The sequence below is a fragment of the Heterodontus francisci genome, chromosome 2, assembly GCF_036365525.1.
Source record: "Heterodontus francisci isolate sHetFra1 chromosome 2, sHetFra1.hap1, whole genome shotgun sequence".
In the NCBI taxonomy this organism is placed as follows: Eukaryota; Metazoa; Chordata; class Chondrichthyes; order Heterodontiformes; family Heterodontidae; genus Heterodontus; species Heterodontus francisci.
In genome coordinates, this window is record NC_090372.1 from 48,085,619 (window position 1) to 48,102,076 (window position 16,458).

Below are 16,458 nucleotides of genomic sequence, written 5' to 3' on the forward strand. Positions count from 1 at the left end.
ATGTTTGAGGAGCATAGAATCAGACCGTTCAGCTCAAATGATCCAAGCTGGAGTTAATGCTCCACACAAGCTCCTCCTACCTCCCATTATCTCACTCTCAGGACCCACTCATTTTCCTATGAGATAATCCAAGATCAGTGAAAGGGACTATAAATTCATGTTCTTTGCCTGTTAGGAATTAATACTAGTGAGAAGATGTTAGTTTTAATATTTTCCAGAAACACAAGAATATTACCATTAGGTTATATGAACAGTCACGGGACAACTCACTGTTAAAAAAGTAACCCTAACTTTGGCTATTCTGATGAAGAATACAGACCTGAAACATCATAGCCTGCCGTTTAAATTTACAGATGCAGACTGACCTGTTTGTATTACCAGCACTTTTTGCTGTTATTTTAGGTATCCGGCATTTGCTGCTTTTCCTTGTTTTTAATTTTTAATTTAGTTTTTGGTCTTTGATTTTCGAATTTGCAAGTTGAAGTATTGGGAGAAATCGTGTTTATTTATTATTGAGCGAAATATGCAGCACGTTTTCCATGTTTTGAAGGGCTGAATTTAATTACTGAATGCACACATAAATGTTTTGATAAAAGTAGCTTCGTCCAATCAACTGGTAACCCTATACTTGCTGGCACTCACCTCTCTACACTCTGTTGCTAGGACATTCTCCACGAACCTGCTGGAATAAGGCTCGCATTGCTGACATCACCTAGCAACTAGGCAACATTGAGAAGCCAGCTCATAGAAAGAAGACCTTATTTAAAGAGGACAATTGAATATTCCAGCAGTGAGTAAACAAGTGCAGTATGTAAACTTGGAGCTGCAAACCAAACATACAATATGTAAATTTTAATAACTCTGAATTTAAGAATTTGCTATTTTTCTTGATCTTCTGTGAAAAAAGTACAACCGGATTTGCTGCCGTCCTTGACCCCGGGAAGGGTTGCATGCCGGAAGTTGTAGTCACCCTCTGTCTGGCTTGGACTGGATGCCGCACTGATGCTGCAGTTGTGCAACTACAACTACCGGCGTGCCATGGGACAGCGCAGGCGCAGGCCGGCCGCGGGGAGCGTCTGTCAGTGTGAGCGCAAAGGCTGCGGTTAACTGCAGTAACAGGCAGGCTCTATATCTGTAAAAGACATCGGATTGTCCCTGTCGGGCCCTTGGTAGCGGCTAGTGTTATTATTGGTACGCTGGTTCGGGACGGCAGTGAGATCGGTCTGGCTTCTTGCCAACGTGAAGCCGATGTTGGGCCTACTGGTATTGCTGAGTGAGTCCTGCTGCTGTCACTGACACCGACACCCGCCTCCAGGCGAGCGATGTTACAGAGCATAGGTCTGACTCTGCTGGTCTTGGTCGCTACTCTCTTATGCGTCCTGCTGTTTATGCTTTTTGGTGAGTAAACTACCTGAGGGGAAAAAAACAACATCGACAGATGGTACATTTACAGGGTGAGTTTTGGGCACCTGCGGTGCAGCTGCTCTGCACTGGACAGTAATGCCGACCTCACCGTCTCATAAATCATGAGACAAACCCTTAAGAATCAAGAGATTTGTTATAAAAGTTATGAGTTGCTACTCTTTTAAAATACAAACCAATATAGATTGACAGTTGACTTTCAAACCTCAATAATGGATTATTTAATCTCTAACCGGTCAGAGCTCTTTACAAAAACTATAATAATGCATCTGAACATACTTTACAAAAAACTTTTTTAAAAATCAGCCAGTTATCCGAGGTATGATCATGGCCCCACCTGAGGTGGAGGGGTCCAATGCCACATTCTCTACTCAGAGACTAGTGAGCCTCCAACAAAAGGCACCATGCATATTCTGGCCTCAAATCTCGGATGTTAGGCAGAGAGAGGAGAGGGTGTATCATCATATTAATGCATTTAAAAGTATCAGTCAGGATTTCAATTACCCCATTATTAATTGGACAGAAGAGGTAGGTAAAGGGGGTAAGGGATTGGAGTTCCTACAATGCATACAGGACTAATTTCTAACCCAATATGTAAAAAGCCCAAGAAGGAAAAATTTATTGGCTCTAGTAATGGGGAATAAAAACAGAAAGTGCTGGAAATACTCAAGTCTGGCAGCATCTGTGGAGGGAGTAGCAGAGTTAATGTTTCAGGTCAGTGGCCTTGCATCAGAACTGGCAAAGGTTAGAAATGTAATAGGATTTGAGCAAATGAAAGAGGGGAGGAAGAGGAGCAAAAGGGAAGGTCTTTGATCGGGTGGAGGGCGAGAGAGATTAAATGACAAAAATGCCATGGACAAAAGGCAAATAATAGTTGTAGTAAAAGACAAATTTGTCCAAAGAGAGTGTTAATGGCAGAATAATGAACAGCTGTGTCTGAAAGCAAAAACATGAGAAACAAGTTTAAGACCAGTAAATGGTTAAAAAAAAAATCAAAATGGCAGTCAGGATTTCAATACTGAATCCTGAAGGGCTGTAGATGCCTAATCGAAAGATGAGGTGCTGTTCCGCAATTTTGTGTTGCGCTTCACTGGAACACTGTAGCAGGCTGAGGACAGAAATTTGGGCATGAGAGCAAGGTGGTGAATTAAAATGGCAAGCAACCGGAAGCTTGGGTCATGTTGTGGACTGAGAAATGGGGAATGAACCAGAACAGATAAGAGAAGTAAAAGTAGGGGGAACATCTAGGCATTAGTGACTGCAGCATAATACACTTTAAGATGATAATAGGGAAGGAGATAAGTATGATGAAAATCATGTTATTAAATCGGAGAAAAGCTGATTTTGAGGGACTGAGAATAGAACTTTGGAAAAAAAAGGGGCAACACATTTAAAAGAACCTAGGGAACAGACAGCAGAGGCAATACTACACATATTTCATAATTCATTAGAACAATATCTAGTGCCAAAGGATTGGTGAATAGCTAACGTAGCTCCTATATTTAAGAAGGGGCCAGAACATGCCCAGGGAATTATTGACCAGTGAGCTTAACATCATCATCTTCTTCTTTGGCCTCCTTGTCTCGTGAGACAATGGGTAAGCGCCTGCAGGTGGTCAGTGGTTTGTGGAGCATCGCCTGGAGTGGCTATAAAGCCCAATACTAGAGTGACAGACTCTTCCACAGGTGCTGCAGATAAAATTGGTTGTCAGGACTCTTTCGCAGTTGGTTCTCCCCTTGCGCTTCTGTCTTTTTTCCTGCCAACTGCTAAGTCTCTTCGACTTGCCACACTTTAGCCCTGCCTTTATGGCTGCCCGCCAGCTCTGGCGATCGCTGGCAACTGACTCCCACGACTTGTGATCAATGTCACAGGACTTCATGTTGCGTTTGCAGACATCTTTAAAGCGGAGACATGGATGGCCGGTGGGTCTGATACTAGTGGCGAGCTTGCTGTACAATGTGTCCTTGGGGATCCTGCCATCTTCCATGCGGCTCACATGGCCAAGCCATCTCAAGCACCGCTGACTCAGTAGGGTGAAGAAGCTGGGGATGTTGGCCGCCTCGAGGACTTCTGTGTTGGAGATACGGTCCTGCCACCTGATGCCAAGGATTCTCTGGAGGCAGCGAAGATGGAATGAATTGAGACGTCGCTCTTGGCTGACATATGTTGTCCAGGCCTCGCTGCCGTAGAGCAAGGTACTGAGGACACAGGCTTGATACACCTGGACTTTTGTGTTCTGTGTCAGTGCGCTATTTTCCCACATTCTCTTGGCCAGTCTGGACATAGCAGTGGAAGCCTTTTCCATGCGCTTGTTGATTTTCTGCATCGAGAGACAGGTTACTGGTGATAGTTGAGCCGAGGTAGGTGAACTCTTGAACCACTTCCAGAGCGCGGTCGACGATATTGATGGATGGAGCATTACTGACGTCCTGTCTTATGATGTTCATTTTCTTGAGGCTGATGGTTAGGCCAAATTTGTTGCAGGCAGCCGCAAACCTGTCGATGAGATTCTGCAGACACTCTCCAGTGTGAGATGTTAATGCAGCATCGTCAGCAAAGAGGAGTTCCCTGATGAGGACTTTCCGTACTGTAGTCTTCGCTCTTAGATGGGCAAGGTTGAACAACCTGCCACCTCACCTTGCGTGGAGGAAAATTCCTTCTTAAGACTTGAACGCATGTGAGAGCAGCAGTGTAGGTGCGAGAACACAGCCCTGTTTCACGCCACTCAGGATAGGAAAGGGGTCTGATGAGGCGCCGCTATGCTGAATTGTGCCTTTCATATTGTCATGGAATGAGGTGATGATACTTAGTAGCTTTGGTGGACATCCAATCTTTTCTAGTAGTCTGAAGAGACCACGTCTGCTGACGAGGTCAAAGGCTTTGGTGAGATCAATGAAAGCAATGTAGAGAGGCATCTGTTGTTCGCGGCATTTCTCCTGTAGCTGACGAAGGGAGAACAGCATGTCAATGGCAGAGGCTGGGCTGAATTGAGGGTGGTCTCAGAGACAACATTCTCCCTGGAGTACAGTTCTAGGTAGTGCTCAACCCAGCGGTCCATTTGCTTGCGTTGGTCAGTGATTGTGTCCCCTGATTTAGATTTGAGGGGGGCGATCTTCTTGATGGTTGGGCCAAAAGCTCTCTTAATGCCATCATACATTCCTCTGATGTTTCCAGTGTCGGAGGCCAGCTGAATATGACTGCATAGGTGTTGCCAGTAGTCATTTGCGTAGCGCCTGGCTGTTCTTTGTGCAGCGCTTCTGGCTGTTTGAAGTGCTACGGATGTTAACTCGCTGGGGGCTTTCTTGTAGTTCAGCAGTGCAATGCGCTTAGCGGCTATGACAGGTTCCAGCTCTTCAAAGTGAGATTGAAACCAGTCTGCATTCCGCTTCACACGTTTGCCATAGGTGGTCATAGCTGACTCATAGATGGCATCTCTGATGTGGGCCCACTTGGTCTCTGCATCCCATGTGGGAGTGTTTTGAAGGGCTTTTTCATGTGAATTTAGAAATTTTTTTAACAGCTGGGGTTTTGATGCTTGGGCAACTCACAACCCCCATACATTCGCCTAGGCATGCGCCATGGAGAGATCACTCCATAGTCGCCTCACAGCGACCGAAACAACACGGAAGGCAGCAGTTACGGGTTATAAGTCCAGCTCAATTGGCGTAGAGATTGGGCGCCACGGGTTGCCTTTGTCGGTGGGAGAGGTCATCACACCTCACTGGACAGCTACCGCCTGCCTCAAACCGCGCAGCCCCCGGTCAATAAGGTTCTGTCCCGCAACAGTCCACCTGCTTCAATGGGTGCTTGGAGCTCAGAGTCGTTGCCCGAAAAGTGGACTGCAACACCGCTCCAAACAGCACGATAAAAAAAGGAAAGAAGGTACCAGCCCTTCGTTTTGCAAGCTGGAACGTCAGAACTATGTATCCTGGCCTGTTGGAAGACCTACAAATCAACGATTCTCGGAAGACCGCCATCATTAAAAGCAAGCTCAGTAGACTCAATGTGGACACTGCAGCACTTCAGGAGACACATCTCCCTGCGAGCAGATCTCTAAGAGAGCAAGACTACACCTTCTACTGGCAGGGTAGGGATCCTGAAGAACCAAGACAGCATGGAGTGGGCTTCGCCATCAGAAACTCTTTGCTCAGCATGAGCGAGCCACCTTCAAATGGCTCAGAACGCATACTGTCCATCCGACTGCTCACCACCTCTGGTCCAGTACACCTACTCAGCACCTATGCTCCAACACTCTGCTCCCCACCTGAGGAACTCCATAATATCATTAGTAGCATCCCCAATACTGAAGATCTGTTCCTGTTGGGGGACTTTAATGCCAGGGTTGGGGCCGACCATGACTCATGGCTCCCCTGCCTTGGGCGCTATGGCATTGGAAGGATGAATGAGAATGGACAGAGACTGCTTGAGTTGTGTACCTATCATAACCTCTGCATCACCAACTCGTTTTTTCACAATAAACCCTGTCACCAGGTTTCTTGGAGGCACCCAAGATCACGTCGTTGGCACCAGCTGGACCTCATCGTCACAAGGCAAGCCTCTTTAAACAGCGTTCAAACCACACACAGTTTCCACAGTGCCGACTGCGACACCGACCACTCCCTGGTGTGCAGCAAGGTTGGACTCGAACCAAAGAAGCTGCATCACTCCAAGCAGAAGGGCCGCCCGCGCATCAACACGAGCAGAATTTCTTATCCACAGCTGTTACAAAAATTTCTAAATTCACTTGAAAAAGCCCTTCAAAACACTCCCACAGGGGATGCAGTGACCAAGTGGGCTTAACATCAGTGGTAGGAAAATAATGGAATCCCTCCTGAAGGAGAGAATTGAAGAACATCTTGAAAAGAAAAATACAATAATGAATAGCATGGATTTCAAAAAGGAAAATCTTGCTTGACCAACCTTATTGAATTTTTTGAGGAGGTGACAGAAAGAGTAGACAATGGTAATGCAGTAGATGTAATTTATCTGGATTTTCAAAAGGCCTTCGATAAGGTGCCCCATAATAGACTAATGAATAAGGTCAGAAAATGAGGAGTCAAGGGACAAGTGGCAGAACGGATTGTCAGCTGGCTTCAAGTTGAAAGCAGAGAGGTTTTTTTTTAATTTCTTCATGGGACGTGGGCATCGCCAGCAAGGCCAGCATTTATTGCCCATCCCTAGTTGCCCTTCAGAAGATGGTGGTGAGCTGCCTTCTTGAACAGCTGCAGGTCATGTGGTGTAGGTACACCCACAGTGCTGGGAGGGGTGAGGCCATGAAGCAATTTGAGCACCAGGATGAGAATTTTTAATTCAAGGTATTGGAAGCCAATGTCGGTCAGTAAGGACAAGAATAATAGGTGTTGGGGTTAGGATACAGGCAACAGAGTTTTGGATGAGCTGAAGTTTATGAATGTCGTAGGATGGGAGACTATCCAGGGGAGCATTGCAATAGTTGAGTCTGGCGGTGACAGAGATATGAATCAGGTTTACACATGGATCAGGGTGGACTAGGAGACAGGCTTTGCTAGAGATGGAAGTAGGTACTATTGATGGACCACGCTCTTATTGGTGGAGTAAGCATTCATATGTGATATTTCCAGCCTTCTCTGTCTTGCGTGTAATGTTTTGCAGACTGGAAGTCACAGTTAAACTTTTTGTGATGGTGACGAAATGGGGTCAAAAGCTCAACTTGGGGATGACTCCAAGGTTGCGAATGGTGTGGTTCAACCTGTGCTGTTGACAAGACAGGTGAGTGGAATCAGCAACAAGGAGATTATTGTGTGGCCAAAGGCGATGGCTTTGGTCTTCCCAATGTTAAGCTGGAGGAAATTGTGCCTCATTGAAGACTTGATGTTGGTCAAGCAGTCTGACAACACAGAGGTAGTGGAAGGGTTAAAAGAAATGATAGACAGAGCTGGGTCAACATATATGTGAAAGCTGACCCCATGTCTATGAATGATGTTACTAAGCATGTAGAGGAGGAATCCTTGGAGGACTCTGGAGGCAGTGGTGCTGGGATGTGTAGAGAAACTATTGAAGGCAATGTTCTGGTTGTTATCGGATAGGTAAACATAGAACCAAATGAGAGTAGCCTGACCGAGCTGAAAAACTGATAAGCTTTGCAGGAAGATGCTGCAGTCAGTTGTGCCAGAGGTTGCAGGGTGATTAAGAAGGCTGAGCAGGGATAATGCCCCATGGTCACAGTCATTCGTGACTTTGGTCAGACTGTTTTGGTTATGTGGCAGGGGTGATTGGAAAGATTCAAACAGAGAGTTCTGGGAAAAATGAGGATGCATTTTGGAAGGCAACAACATGTTTAAGGACTTTGATGAAGAAAGGGAGATTGGACGTGGGTAATAGTTTGCAAGGAAAGAGGTGTCAATGGTGAAGAGGAAATAATTTACAATGCTAACTGGCAAGGGAAGTTGGGTGACCAACGGTTTAGCGGGAATGGGGTCATGGGACTAGGAGATTTATTTCAATCTATGTACTTCGACGTCCTGTAGCATCATTCAGGATAAATCATTTTGCATGTTCATATGTTTTCTGTTTAATTGTTGTTTTGAGTCGATTCTGTCTTTGTAGTTTTTGATTTTTGTTTATTTATTTATTTTATTTTTATTTCGAGATACAGCACTGAAACAGGCCCTTTCGGCCCACCAAGTCTGTGCCGAATTATGTAATTATAATTATAATCTGTAATTATGCTGTTTGTGTTCGTATTGATTTCAAACTGTGTCTGTCCCCCTTGCTCCTTAATATTTCCCTCCCCCTCACTATGCTTTCATTTATCGATTATGAATCTCTGCTGCAGTTGAAAATTGTCCGTGTGAGGGTCATTAAGACTGCTGAGTATGAAGTGGGTTACAATGGGTGGGGAACGACAGAGATTGGGCAGGCCACTGTGAAAGTGAGCAGTTTGTGAGCTGAGAAGGGATTGGCGGTGGGAAATGGCACCAGGGGAAAACTGGGGAGTCACCATAGAAAGGGGCAAGTTGAGGGTGCAGCTTCTGAAAAGGGGCTGGGGAGTAACCAAGCATTGCAGGACAGAACATGGAGAAATAGAGAGAGGCCAAAAGGCTGAAGAATGGTGCTGAGAGCAGAGAGCGTGCAAAGGCACTAAGACAGCAGTGAGACCTAAACAACCAAAAACCCAGGGCAGGAGAGAGCAGAGGCAAGAGGATAAAAAGGGCAAGCAACTAAATAAGTGAAATTTAAAAATATAAAAATATGAAATATAAAAATACAAAATAAAAATATTAAGAAACTTGTAGTTTAACACCTGCACAAAAGTATGCTAGCAATGGATTTGAAGAAACACTTCAAAAACTTGATCCAGGAAGCCATCAAATGGTCAGAGTGTACAATTGCTTCTGTGAGATTCAGATTGGAAAATTCAATAGGAAACATGGACCTAGAAAGTAGAGTGATATAGTGCCTTTCATGACGTCAGGATGACCCAAAGCCAGTGAAGTGCTTTTGAAGTCACTTGTAGTTACTTTGAGTACAGCAAGGTCCCATAAACAGCAATGTGATAATGATCAGATGATCTGTTTTTAGGTGTTGTTTGAAGGATAAATATTAGGAATATATGATGGGAAAAGGTGACATGCCAGTATGATCAAAAAGAGATACCAAGAAGTAAAGTTTGTGTACGGGAAATGGGTGCAGACATAAGGGGTGGAATTTTATGCTCTTCCCCGCAGCGGGTTTGGAGGCGGGAAGAGCATAAAATCGGGTGGGAGGGACCCTGCCACTATCCCGCTTCCGTTGAAATTTAGTCCGGGGAGGGAAGGCCTCTGAATAGCCTTCCCACCCTGCCGCCAATTGAGGTCCTTAACTGGGTAATTAACCCCTAATTAAGGGTCTCTTCCTGCCGCAGCCACCGTTACCTGTGCGGCGGGTGTCCCTGTTGCCACATAGGAAGCACAACAAGAAAAACCGTGCGGGCTGCTTCCCAGCTGTGGGGTGGGAGGGGTGTGGTGGGGCGGAGGGGTGCCCTCGTTCAAAGGCACAGTGTCTGAACGAGGGACCTGGCATTGGGAAAGGGGGGCCCGCTGAGGGCCACCCCCCTGCCCTTGCTGCCTCCCCCCCTCCCCTCCCCCCGCGACTTCCACCCTGTGAGACCCCTCCTGCCCTGATCTACCTTGAGCCTGGTTCTAGCACCGCTCCTCAGTGTCTGGTCACTGCAGCTCCAGCAGCAGCCACCGCCCGGCGGTAGAACTGCAGCTGCCAGCCTCTGATTTGCCAGCAACTCTGCAAGGCTGGTACATTTATTGGCGGGGTCCTAAATTGAACGGAAGGCCTGCTGCTGTCCAGTTAAGTGCCTGATTGGCACTAAATTCAGTGGGCCTTCCGTACCAGAGCCAATGCGGGGATCTTGGTGTATGTTTTCCCCCAACGTCGAGACGCCTGCCACCAGCACAAAATGCCACCCAAGAGTTTTGATATAAGATTATGTAACTGTATAATTACATCTATACGTTATCTTATTTGTACCTAATTTTCTTTGTATGTCAAAAGCAAAACACTAATACAAAAGCTTTTCTCATGTTTCAGTCTTATTTTCTCATGTTTTGCTTTCGGATGGCAGTTGTTTATTATTCTGTCACTCACACCTCCTCTGGACACATCTTTTGTCTCTTTACTGTCCCATTATTCTTCCCTTTGGCTCGGCCCCCCCCCCCCCCCCAACTTTTTTGTCATTTAATGTTTCCCATCTTTTGCCTTATCACACCTTTTTCCTCCCTCCCGCATTTGGCCTACTTAAAACCTATTACACTTCTAACTTTTCCCAGTTCTGATGAAGGATCATCAACCTGAAATGTTAACTCTGCTTCTCTCCACAGATGCTGCCAGACCTGCTGCGTATTTTCAGCTTTTTCTGTTTTTATTTCTTCTGTTGATAGCTGTGCTGAAATATTTCTTAGCATTGCTCACTGAAAGTTCGAGGATATGCTGTTTGATTAAAATAGGGATGCATTATGTTTTGGGGTTGTCTATAACTTTCTTATCCTAGTTTATTTTGGCTCTTTGTATCTTGGACTACACTCATGGGTGAGTCCAAACTTTTCATACCTTTGAGAGAGTCTGTCCTTGCCTCTGGATAAGCATTTGGTAACATGCAGGGCTAATGAAGCAGGAAATCCTGTCTGGGGATTGCTTTTAGCTGCTGAACATTTTTACTCCAGTCTGCGAAAGTAATAGAGCATCTGATCAGATTTCATTTTAAGTTTCAAATATCACTGAAAATAGAGATATGTTGAAGCTTTTCGTCTTGCACTCATCAGAACAATTGCAAGAATATCCAATGTCACGGAAAATAACAACTTATGCTGCATGAGAAGATTGGTTGGCAAGTGAACTCTGATTGGTAGAGGTGTTGCCATGGCGAATGCACCAGTTTACAGTGACTGACCGTTAACTGTCAAGCTTTGTTTAAAATTTAAACCAGGCAGCTTGACTCTGGTCAAGGCATTGCCCTGAGGAATGAACCGACGAATGGCTGTCACTTATTTTGTTCAGCTGAAACAGGCGCACTGGTTGTACATATTCTTTCTGTCTGCAAAGAACAGGGCCCTGTGTATTAATATTAACATTAATAAATTAATATGCAGGGCCCTGTTCGATAGGAACATAGGAGCTTCGACAACATGTCTCTATTTTCAGCAATACTCAAGTTCTGTACTACTAAACGACTATTTCAAATATCAGGCAGATTTTATTGTTCAAAAAATGAAACAACACTGAGTAATAGTTCTAGACACAATTACATATTTGGGTAAATGATCTTCCTCCATCTTGATTGGGCAAACTAATAGATTGAAACTCCAAGGAATAAGCTTTTTGCAACTATTAAGGAATATGCAGTGATCTTTTCCTTACATTTCTTACTATTCTGGGAGCCTAAATAATCTACAATGTTCCTTGGAAAGTCAGACTGGGATTTTTCTCTTTCATGAGTTTCAAACTAATCTTTTCAAACTTGATTCCCCAAAGATATCCTTTGATTTGAATAGAACAGCTTTTTTTATCTTCTGGAATTTTGAATATAACACTACTCAAATTAAAAAAAAAACTAAATACAAGCTTAACCCAATTATACAGCATTGTTTATGTTTAAATGATTTCTCTCTCCAGCCTGTAACTGACAAAACTTGTAATGTTTAATTCATAAAAAGTTGGGGGTTTTAAGCTGCTTCTATACTGTGACTGGATCTAAAGGGACAGAAACTGAATTAAAATTGGACAAAAATACTTCATTTTTGTCAATAATAACAAAGTGTGATAGGAAAAGTATTATAAATATTACATAGATATCACTCCACAGATCAATTCTTTTCTTTAAATGAATCTTAATGTGATAGAACTTCTGTAAATAGTACTTATTTGAAGTTAAGCACACCCGAAGTTGCCAGAGCATCAATTGTTGTGACTAGATTGGAAACTTTGAATTAAGGTACCCTTAGCACAAAAAAAGTATAAATTTGTTGTTAAAAAGAAACCACAGGTTGACTTCTATGGGTCAAAAGGGCATCCATGTGTGTTTTATGCTGAACTAGGGGACAGTAAACGATTTAAAGTTTGCAGCTATATATGAAATCGTAGACATGTTATAAATACTGAGCCTATTCCTGGATTGCAGGCTTATTGTGCATTATCACCTGCTCTCTCTCAGCCAATAGAATAGGTAAGAATCATGATTCAGTAATCATGAAGAGACAGAATAATGTATCTAAGTTTGCTGATGATACAAAGATAGGTGGAAAGGTAAGCTGCGGGGAGGAAGTAGAGAGGCTGCAAAGAGATATAGACAGGTTAATTGAGTGGGCAACAAGATGGCAAATGGAATATAATGTAGGGAAGTGTGAAGTTGTTCACTTTGGTTGTAAAAATAGAAAAGCAGAATATTTTTAAAAAGGTGTGAAATTGGTAAGTATTGATGTTCAGAGAGACTTGGGGGTACGCATACAAGGAACACACAAAGTTAACATGCAGGTGCAGCAGGCTATTTGGAAGGCAGTTGGCACATTGGCCTTTATTGCAAGGGGATGAGAGTACAGGACTAAAGAAGTCTTACTAAAATTGTCCAGGGCTTTGGTGAGACCACCTGGAATACTGTGTGCATTTTTGGTCTTCACATTTAAGAAAGGATATACTTGCACTGGAGGCAGTGCAGCAAAGATTTACCAAATTGGACCCTGAGGTGAGGGTGATGAGAGGCTGAGTAAATTGGGCCTTTATTCTCTGGAGTTTAGAAGAATGAGAGGCGATCTAATTGAGACATACAAGATTCTGAAAGGGATAGGATAGAAGCTGAGAGATTGATCTCGCTGGTCAGGAAATCTAGAACACAGGGACACAGTCTCAGGATAAGGGGGCCAATCATTCAGGACTGAGATGAGGAGAAATTACTGCACTCAAAGGGTTATGAATCTTTGGAATTCTCTACTGCAGAGAGTTGTGGATGCTCCATCATTGAATACATTTAAGGCTGGGATAGATAGATTTTTGGTCTTGCAGGGTATTAAGGGATATGGGGAGCAGGCAGGAAAGTGGAATTGAAGCCCAAGATCAGCCATGATTGTATTGAATGGCAGAGCAGGCTCGATGGGCCGTATGGTCTACTTGTGCTCCTATTTCTTGTGTTCTTGTAATTATAGATGCATATTATTAAAAAAGACTTGCACTTATCTAGTACCTTTCATGATCTCCGGATGTCCCAAAGCACTTTACAGCCAATGAAGTACTTCTGAAGTATAGTCACTGTTGTAATAGAGCATAGAAAGATTTATGACACAGAGGAGGCCATTTGACCTAACATGTTGAAAACACAGCTGCCAATTTGTGCATGCAAGCTCCCACAAACAGCAATGTGGTGATAATGACTAAATAATCTGAGGGATAAATATTGGATGGGACACCAGGGATAACTCCCATGCTCTTCTTTAAAATAGTGCAGTGAGATCTTTTCGTACACTTAAAAAGACAGACTGGGCCTTGGTTTAATGCCTCATCTGAAAGACAGCACTGGAGTGTCAATTGAAAATCCTGTATCCTGTATTTTAAAAAATCTGCTTTTCTGCAATCTTGTGCAGTATTGTCCTCTGGCTCATTTAAATGTACATATAATTAACTTTCAAGTTGATTAGGGTCGCGTATGATGGGAATGAAATCAGCTTATTATACCTGGCTGCCTACTGTTTGGAAAAATGGGGTGAGAATTGGGAATTATGCCAGATTTATTTTTCTACCTTAGATTGATGAGACCAAGACTAATTGTAGTGTTCCTATTGCCACACTGGCTGAGACAAACGGTCCAGATCAGGGTTTCAATCAGGGACCTTCTTGTTCAGCATGACCCAACATTACACTGGGTAGGATATATGCCCAAATAAGACTTTGGAGGGTCTTGAAAGTATGTTGAATGTTGACATCTGTTCAATATTTGTGGCATATCAGAATATTATCTAGTTGCCAACCATAACTTTTTGGAACAGATGCTCAACTTTTCTGGGCTTTGTTTGAGATGTTTCCACAGGAGGGCAGTGGAGGGAAGTGCATGGTGGCTGGCGTGATGGGGAGGGGGGTGGGGTGGGGTGGGGTGGTGCAGCAGAACAGCTGCTTTTGGTGCTGGCTAAATTATCCCGTAATTCTCTGTGGTTCATTTTTTATATAGGATTACATAGGATATACAGCACAGAAACATGTCATTCACCCAACCAGTTCATGACAGTGTATATGCTCCACTCGAGCCTCCTCCCATCTTTCCTCATCTAAATCTAGAATCATAACCCTCTGTTCCCTTCTCTCTCATGTGCTTGTCTAGTTCCCTTTAAATACATCTATAATCTTCGCTTCAACCACTCCCTGTGGTTGCAGGTTCCATATTCTCACTACTCTTTGGGTAAAGAAGTTTCTTTTGAATCTCCTATTGGATTTCTTGTTGACTATCTTTTATTGATGACCTCAAGTTATGCTCTTCCCCACAAGTGGAAATATTCATTCCACTCTATCAAAACCTTTCATAATTTTGAAGACCTCTATTAGGTCACCCCCTCAGTCTTTTTTCCAAGACAAAAGAGACCTAGCCTGTTCATCCTTTCCTGATATGTATACCCATGCATTTCTGGTAAATCTTCTCTGCACCCTGTCCAGTGCCTCTATATCCTTTTTATAATATTGCAACTAGAACTGCATGCAGTACTCTTAAGTGTGGTCTAACTGAGGTTCGATACAGGTTTAGCATAACTTCCCTATTTTTCAATTCTATCCCTCTAGAAATAAGTGCTTGATTTGCTTTTTATATGGCCTTGCTAACCTGTGGTGCAACTTTTAGTAATTGGTGTATTTGTACTTTGAGATCCCTTTGTTCCTCTCCCCCACATAGATTCCCACTCTCCAAGTAATAAGTGACCTGTGCATGCACCCCAAAATCAGCTAGCCCTCCTAGCAAACAGCATAAACGAGGGCTGGTTGGTGACAAAGAATAATTATTTCTAGCCAGTAACCTTTGGTTGAATGCACAAGTATTGGAAAGTATTGGGGGAGACAGAGGCCATGACAAGAGAGAGTGAGAGATCGGGTCTTGGGGTGGGAGAGAGGCCATCATGGGAGTGGGAAAACGAGAGATCAGGGCTGCGGGGGTGGTGGGCATGAGGCAAAAGGTAGAGAGGCCATCACAGATCAGCCATAATCTCATTGGATGGCAGAACAGGCTCGAATGGCTAAATGGCGTATTCCTGTTTCTATGTTCCTACAGGGAGGACGTTGGTGATCATGGACGGGGGTTGGTGTTGCAGGTGGAGGTTGGAGTATGTAGATGGGGCAAGACGATGTCTACTTGATACGAAGACTACGTCTACTCGGTCGCAAGTTTCTGTCACGGGTCTTCGTGTGACTGAGCAGGCTGAGTTTCGACCTGTTGGTCTTTGAACACATGGGGCAGGATGTCGGATGAGGTAGTGGGATCCGGAGTGCAGGATTTGCTTCTTTTTCTTTCCTTCTCTTCTGTCGCTCTGCCTCATCTTTAAGGCATTGGGACTCAAAGCTTGATGCATGAAGCGGGTGTTGTCGCTATTCTGAGCGGTTGGTAACAAGTTGCTCCCAGTTGTTAAGGTCAATGCAGCCGTGCTTCAAGGAGAGTTTGAGTGCCTTTGAAGCGTTTTCTTTGTCCTCCCCTGGAACATTGGCCATTTGAGAGTTGTGAGAACAGGTCCTGGCAGGGAAGACGATGTTCAGCCATGCAGACACAGTGGCCAGTCCATCGGAGTTAATTTTACGGGAGTTTTGCCTGAATGCTTGTGGATCTGGCTTCAAGAAGGAGACTAGCATTTGTTCAATGGTCCTCCCATTGAATCCAAGGATGTGGTAGAGGCATTGCTGATGGAATTTCTCTAGCGCTCTTATGTGTCACTGATACACAGTCCAGGTCTAGCTGCAGTACAGGAGCGTGGTGACAACAACTACTCTCTACAATAAGACTTTTGTTGATTTGCGGATGTCTTTGTTGTCAAATAGTTGCCGCCGCAATTTGTAGAAGGCTGAACTGGCACAGCTGATCTGGTATTGGATCTCCTAGTTAATGATGGCCTTTTGAGGGAGGTAACTGCCAAGGTATGAGAAGTGCTCAACATATTCCGGAGTGTCTCCTTCAACATATCTGGGAAGTGGAATATATGGCTGACCAGATGTGAGTTGATATGAGTTTTGCTTTGGCAACATTCAAGGACAGGCCTAGTTTCTTGTATGCAGAATTGAAGAGCTCGAGAGTGGCTTGCAAATCTGGTGCAGAGTTGGAAACAACATTGCAGTCATCAGCAAACTGTAGCTCTGTGGTGTATATCTATGGTAGTCAGTTTAGTTTTGGCATGGAGGGGATCAAGTTTAAAGAGCTTTCCACCTCTACTTAACACTGACACCCGGAGGGCAGTTGATCTTTGATGAGGTGAATAGCCAACGTCAGGTAAATTGTGCATAGTATGGCGGCTATCGTACAGTCTTGCTGGACCCCAGTCCTGATTTTGAAGGTAGCTG

At 44.1% G+C, this 16,458-nt stretch overlaps 1 protein-coding gene across 1 annotated transcript in view; it reads left to right on the forward strand.

Annotated features, from left to right (window-relative positions):
* The first annotated feature begins 1,043 nt into the window (after nt 1-1,043).
* smim13 (small integral membrane protein 13) overlaps nt 1,044-16,458 on the forward strand; it is a 58,118-nt gene continuing 42,703 nt past the window's right edge. The window contains exon 1 of the mRNA XM_068058092.1: nt 1,044-1,398. Within this exon, the coding sequence (XP_067914193.1) occupies nt 1,323-1,398 (76 nt within the window). The 5' untranslated portion in view covers nt 1,044-1,322. The remainder of the gene's footprint in view (nt 1,399-16,458) is intronic.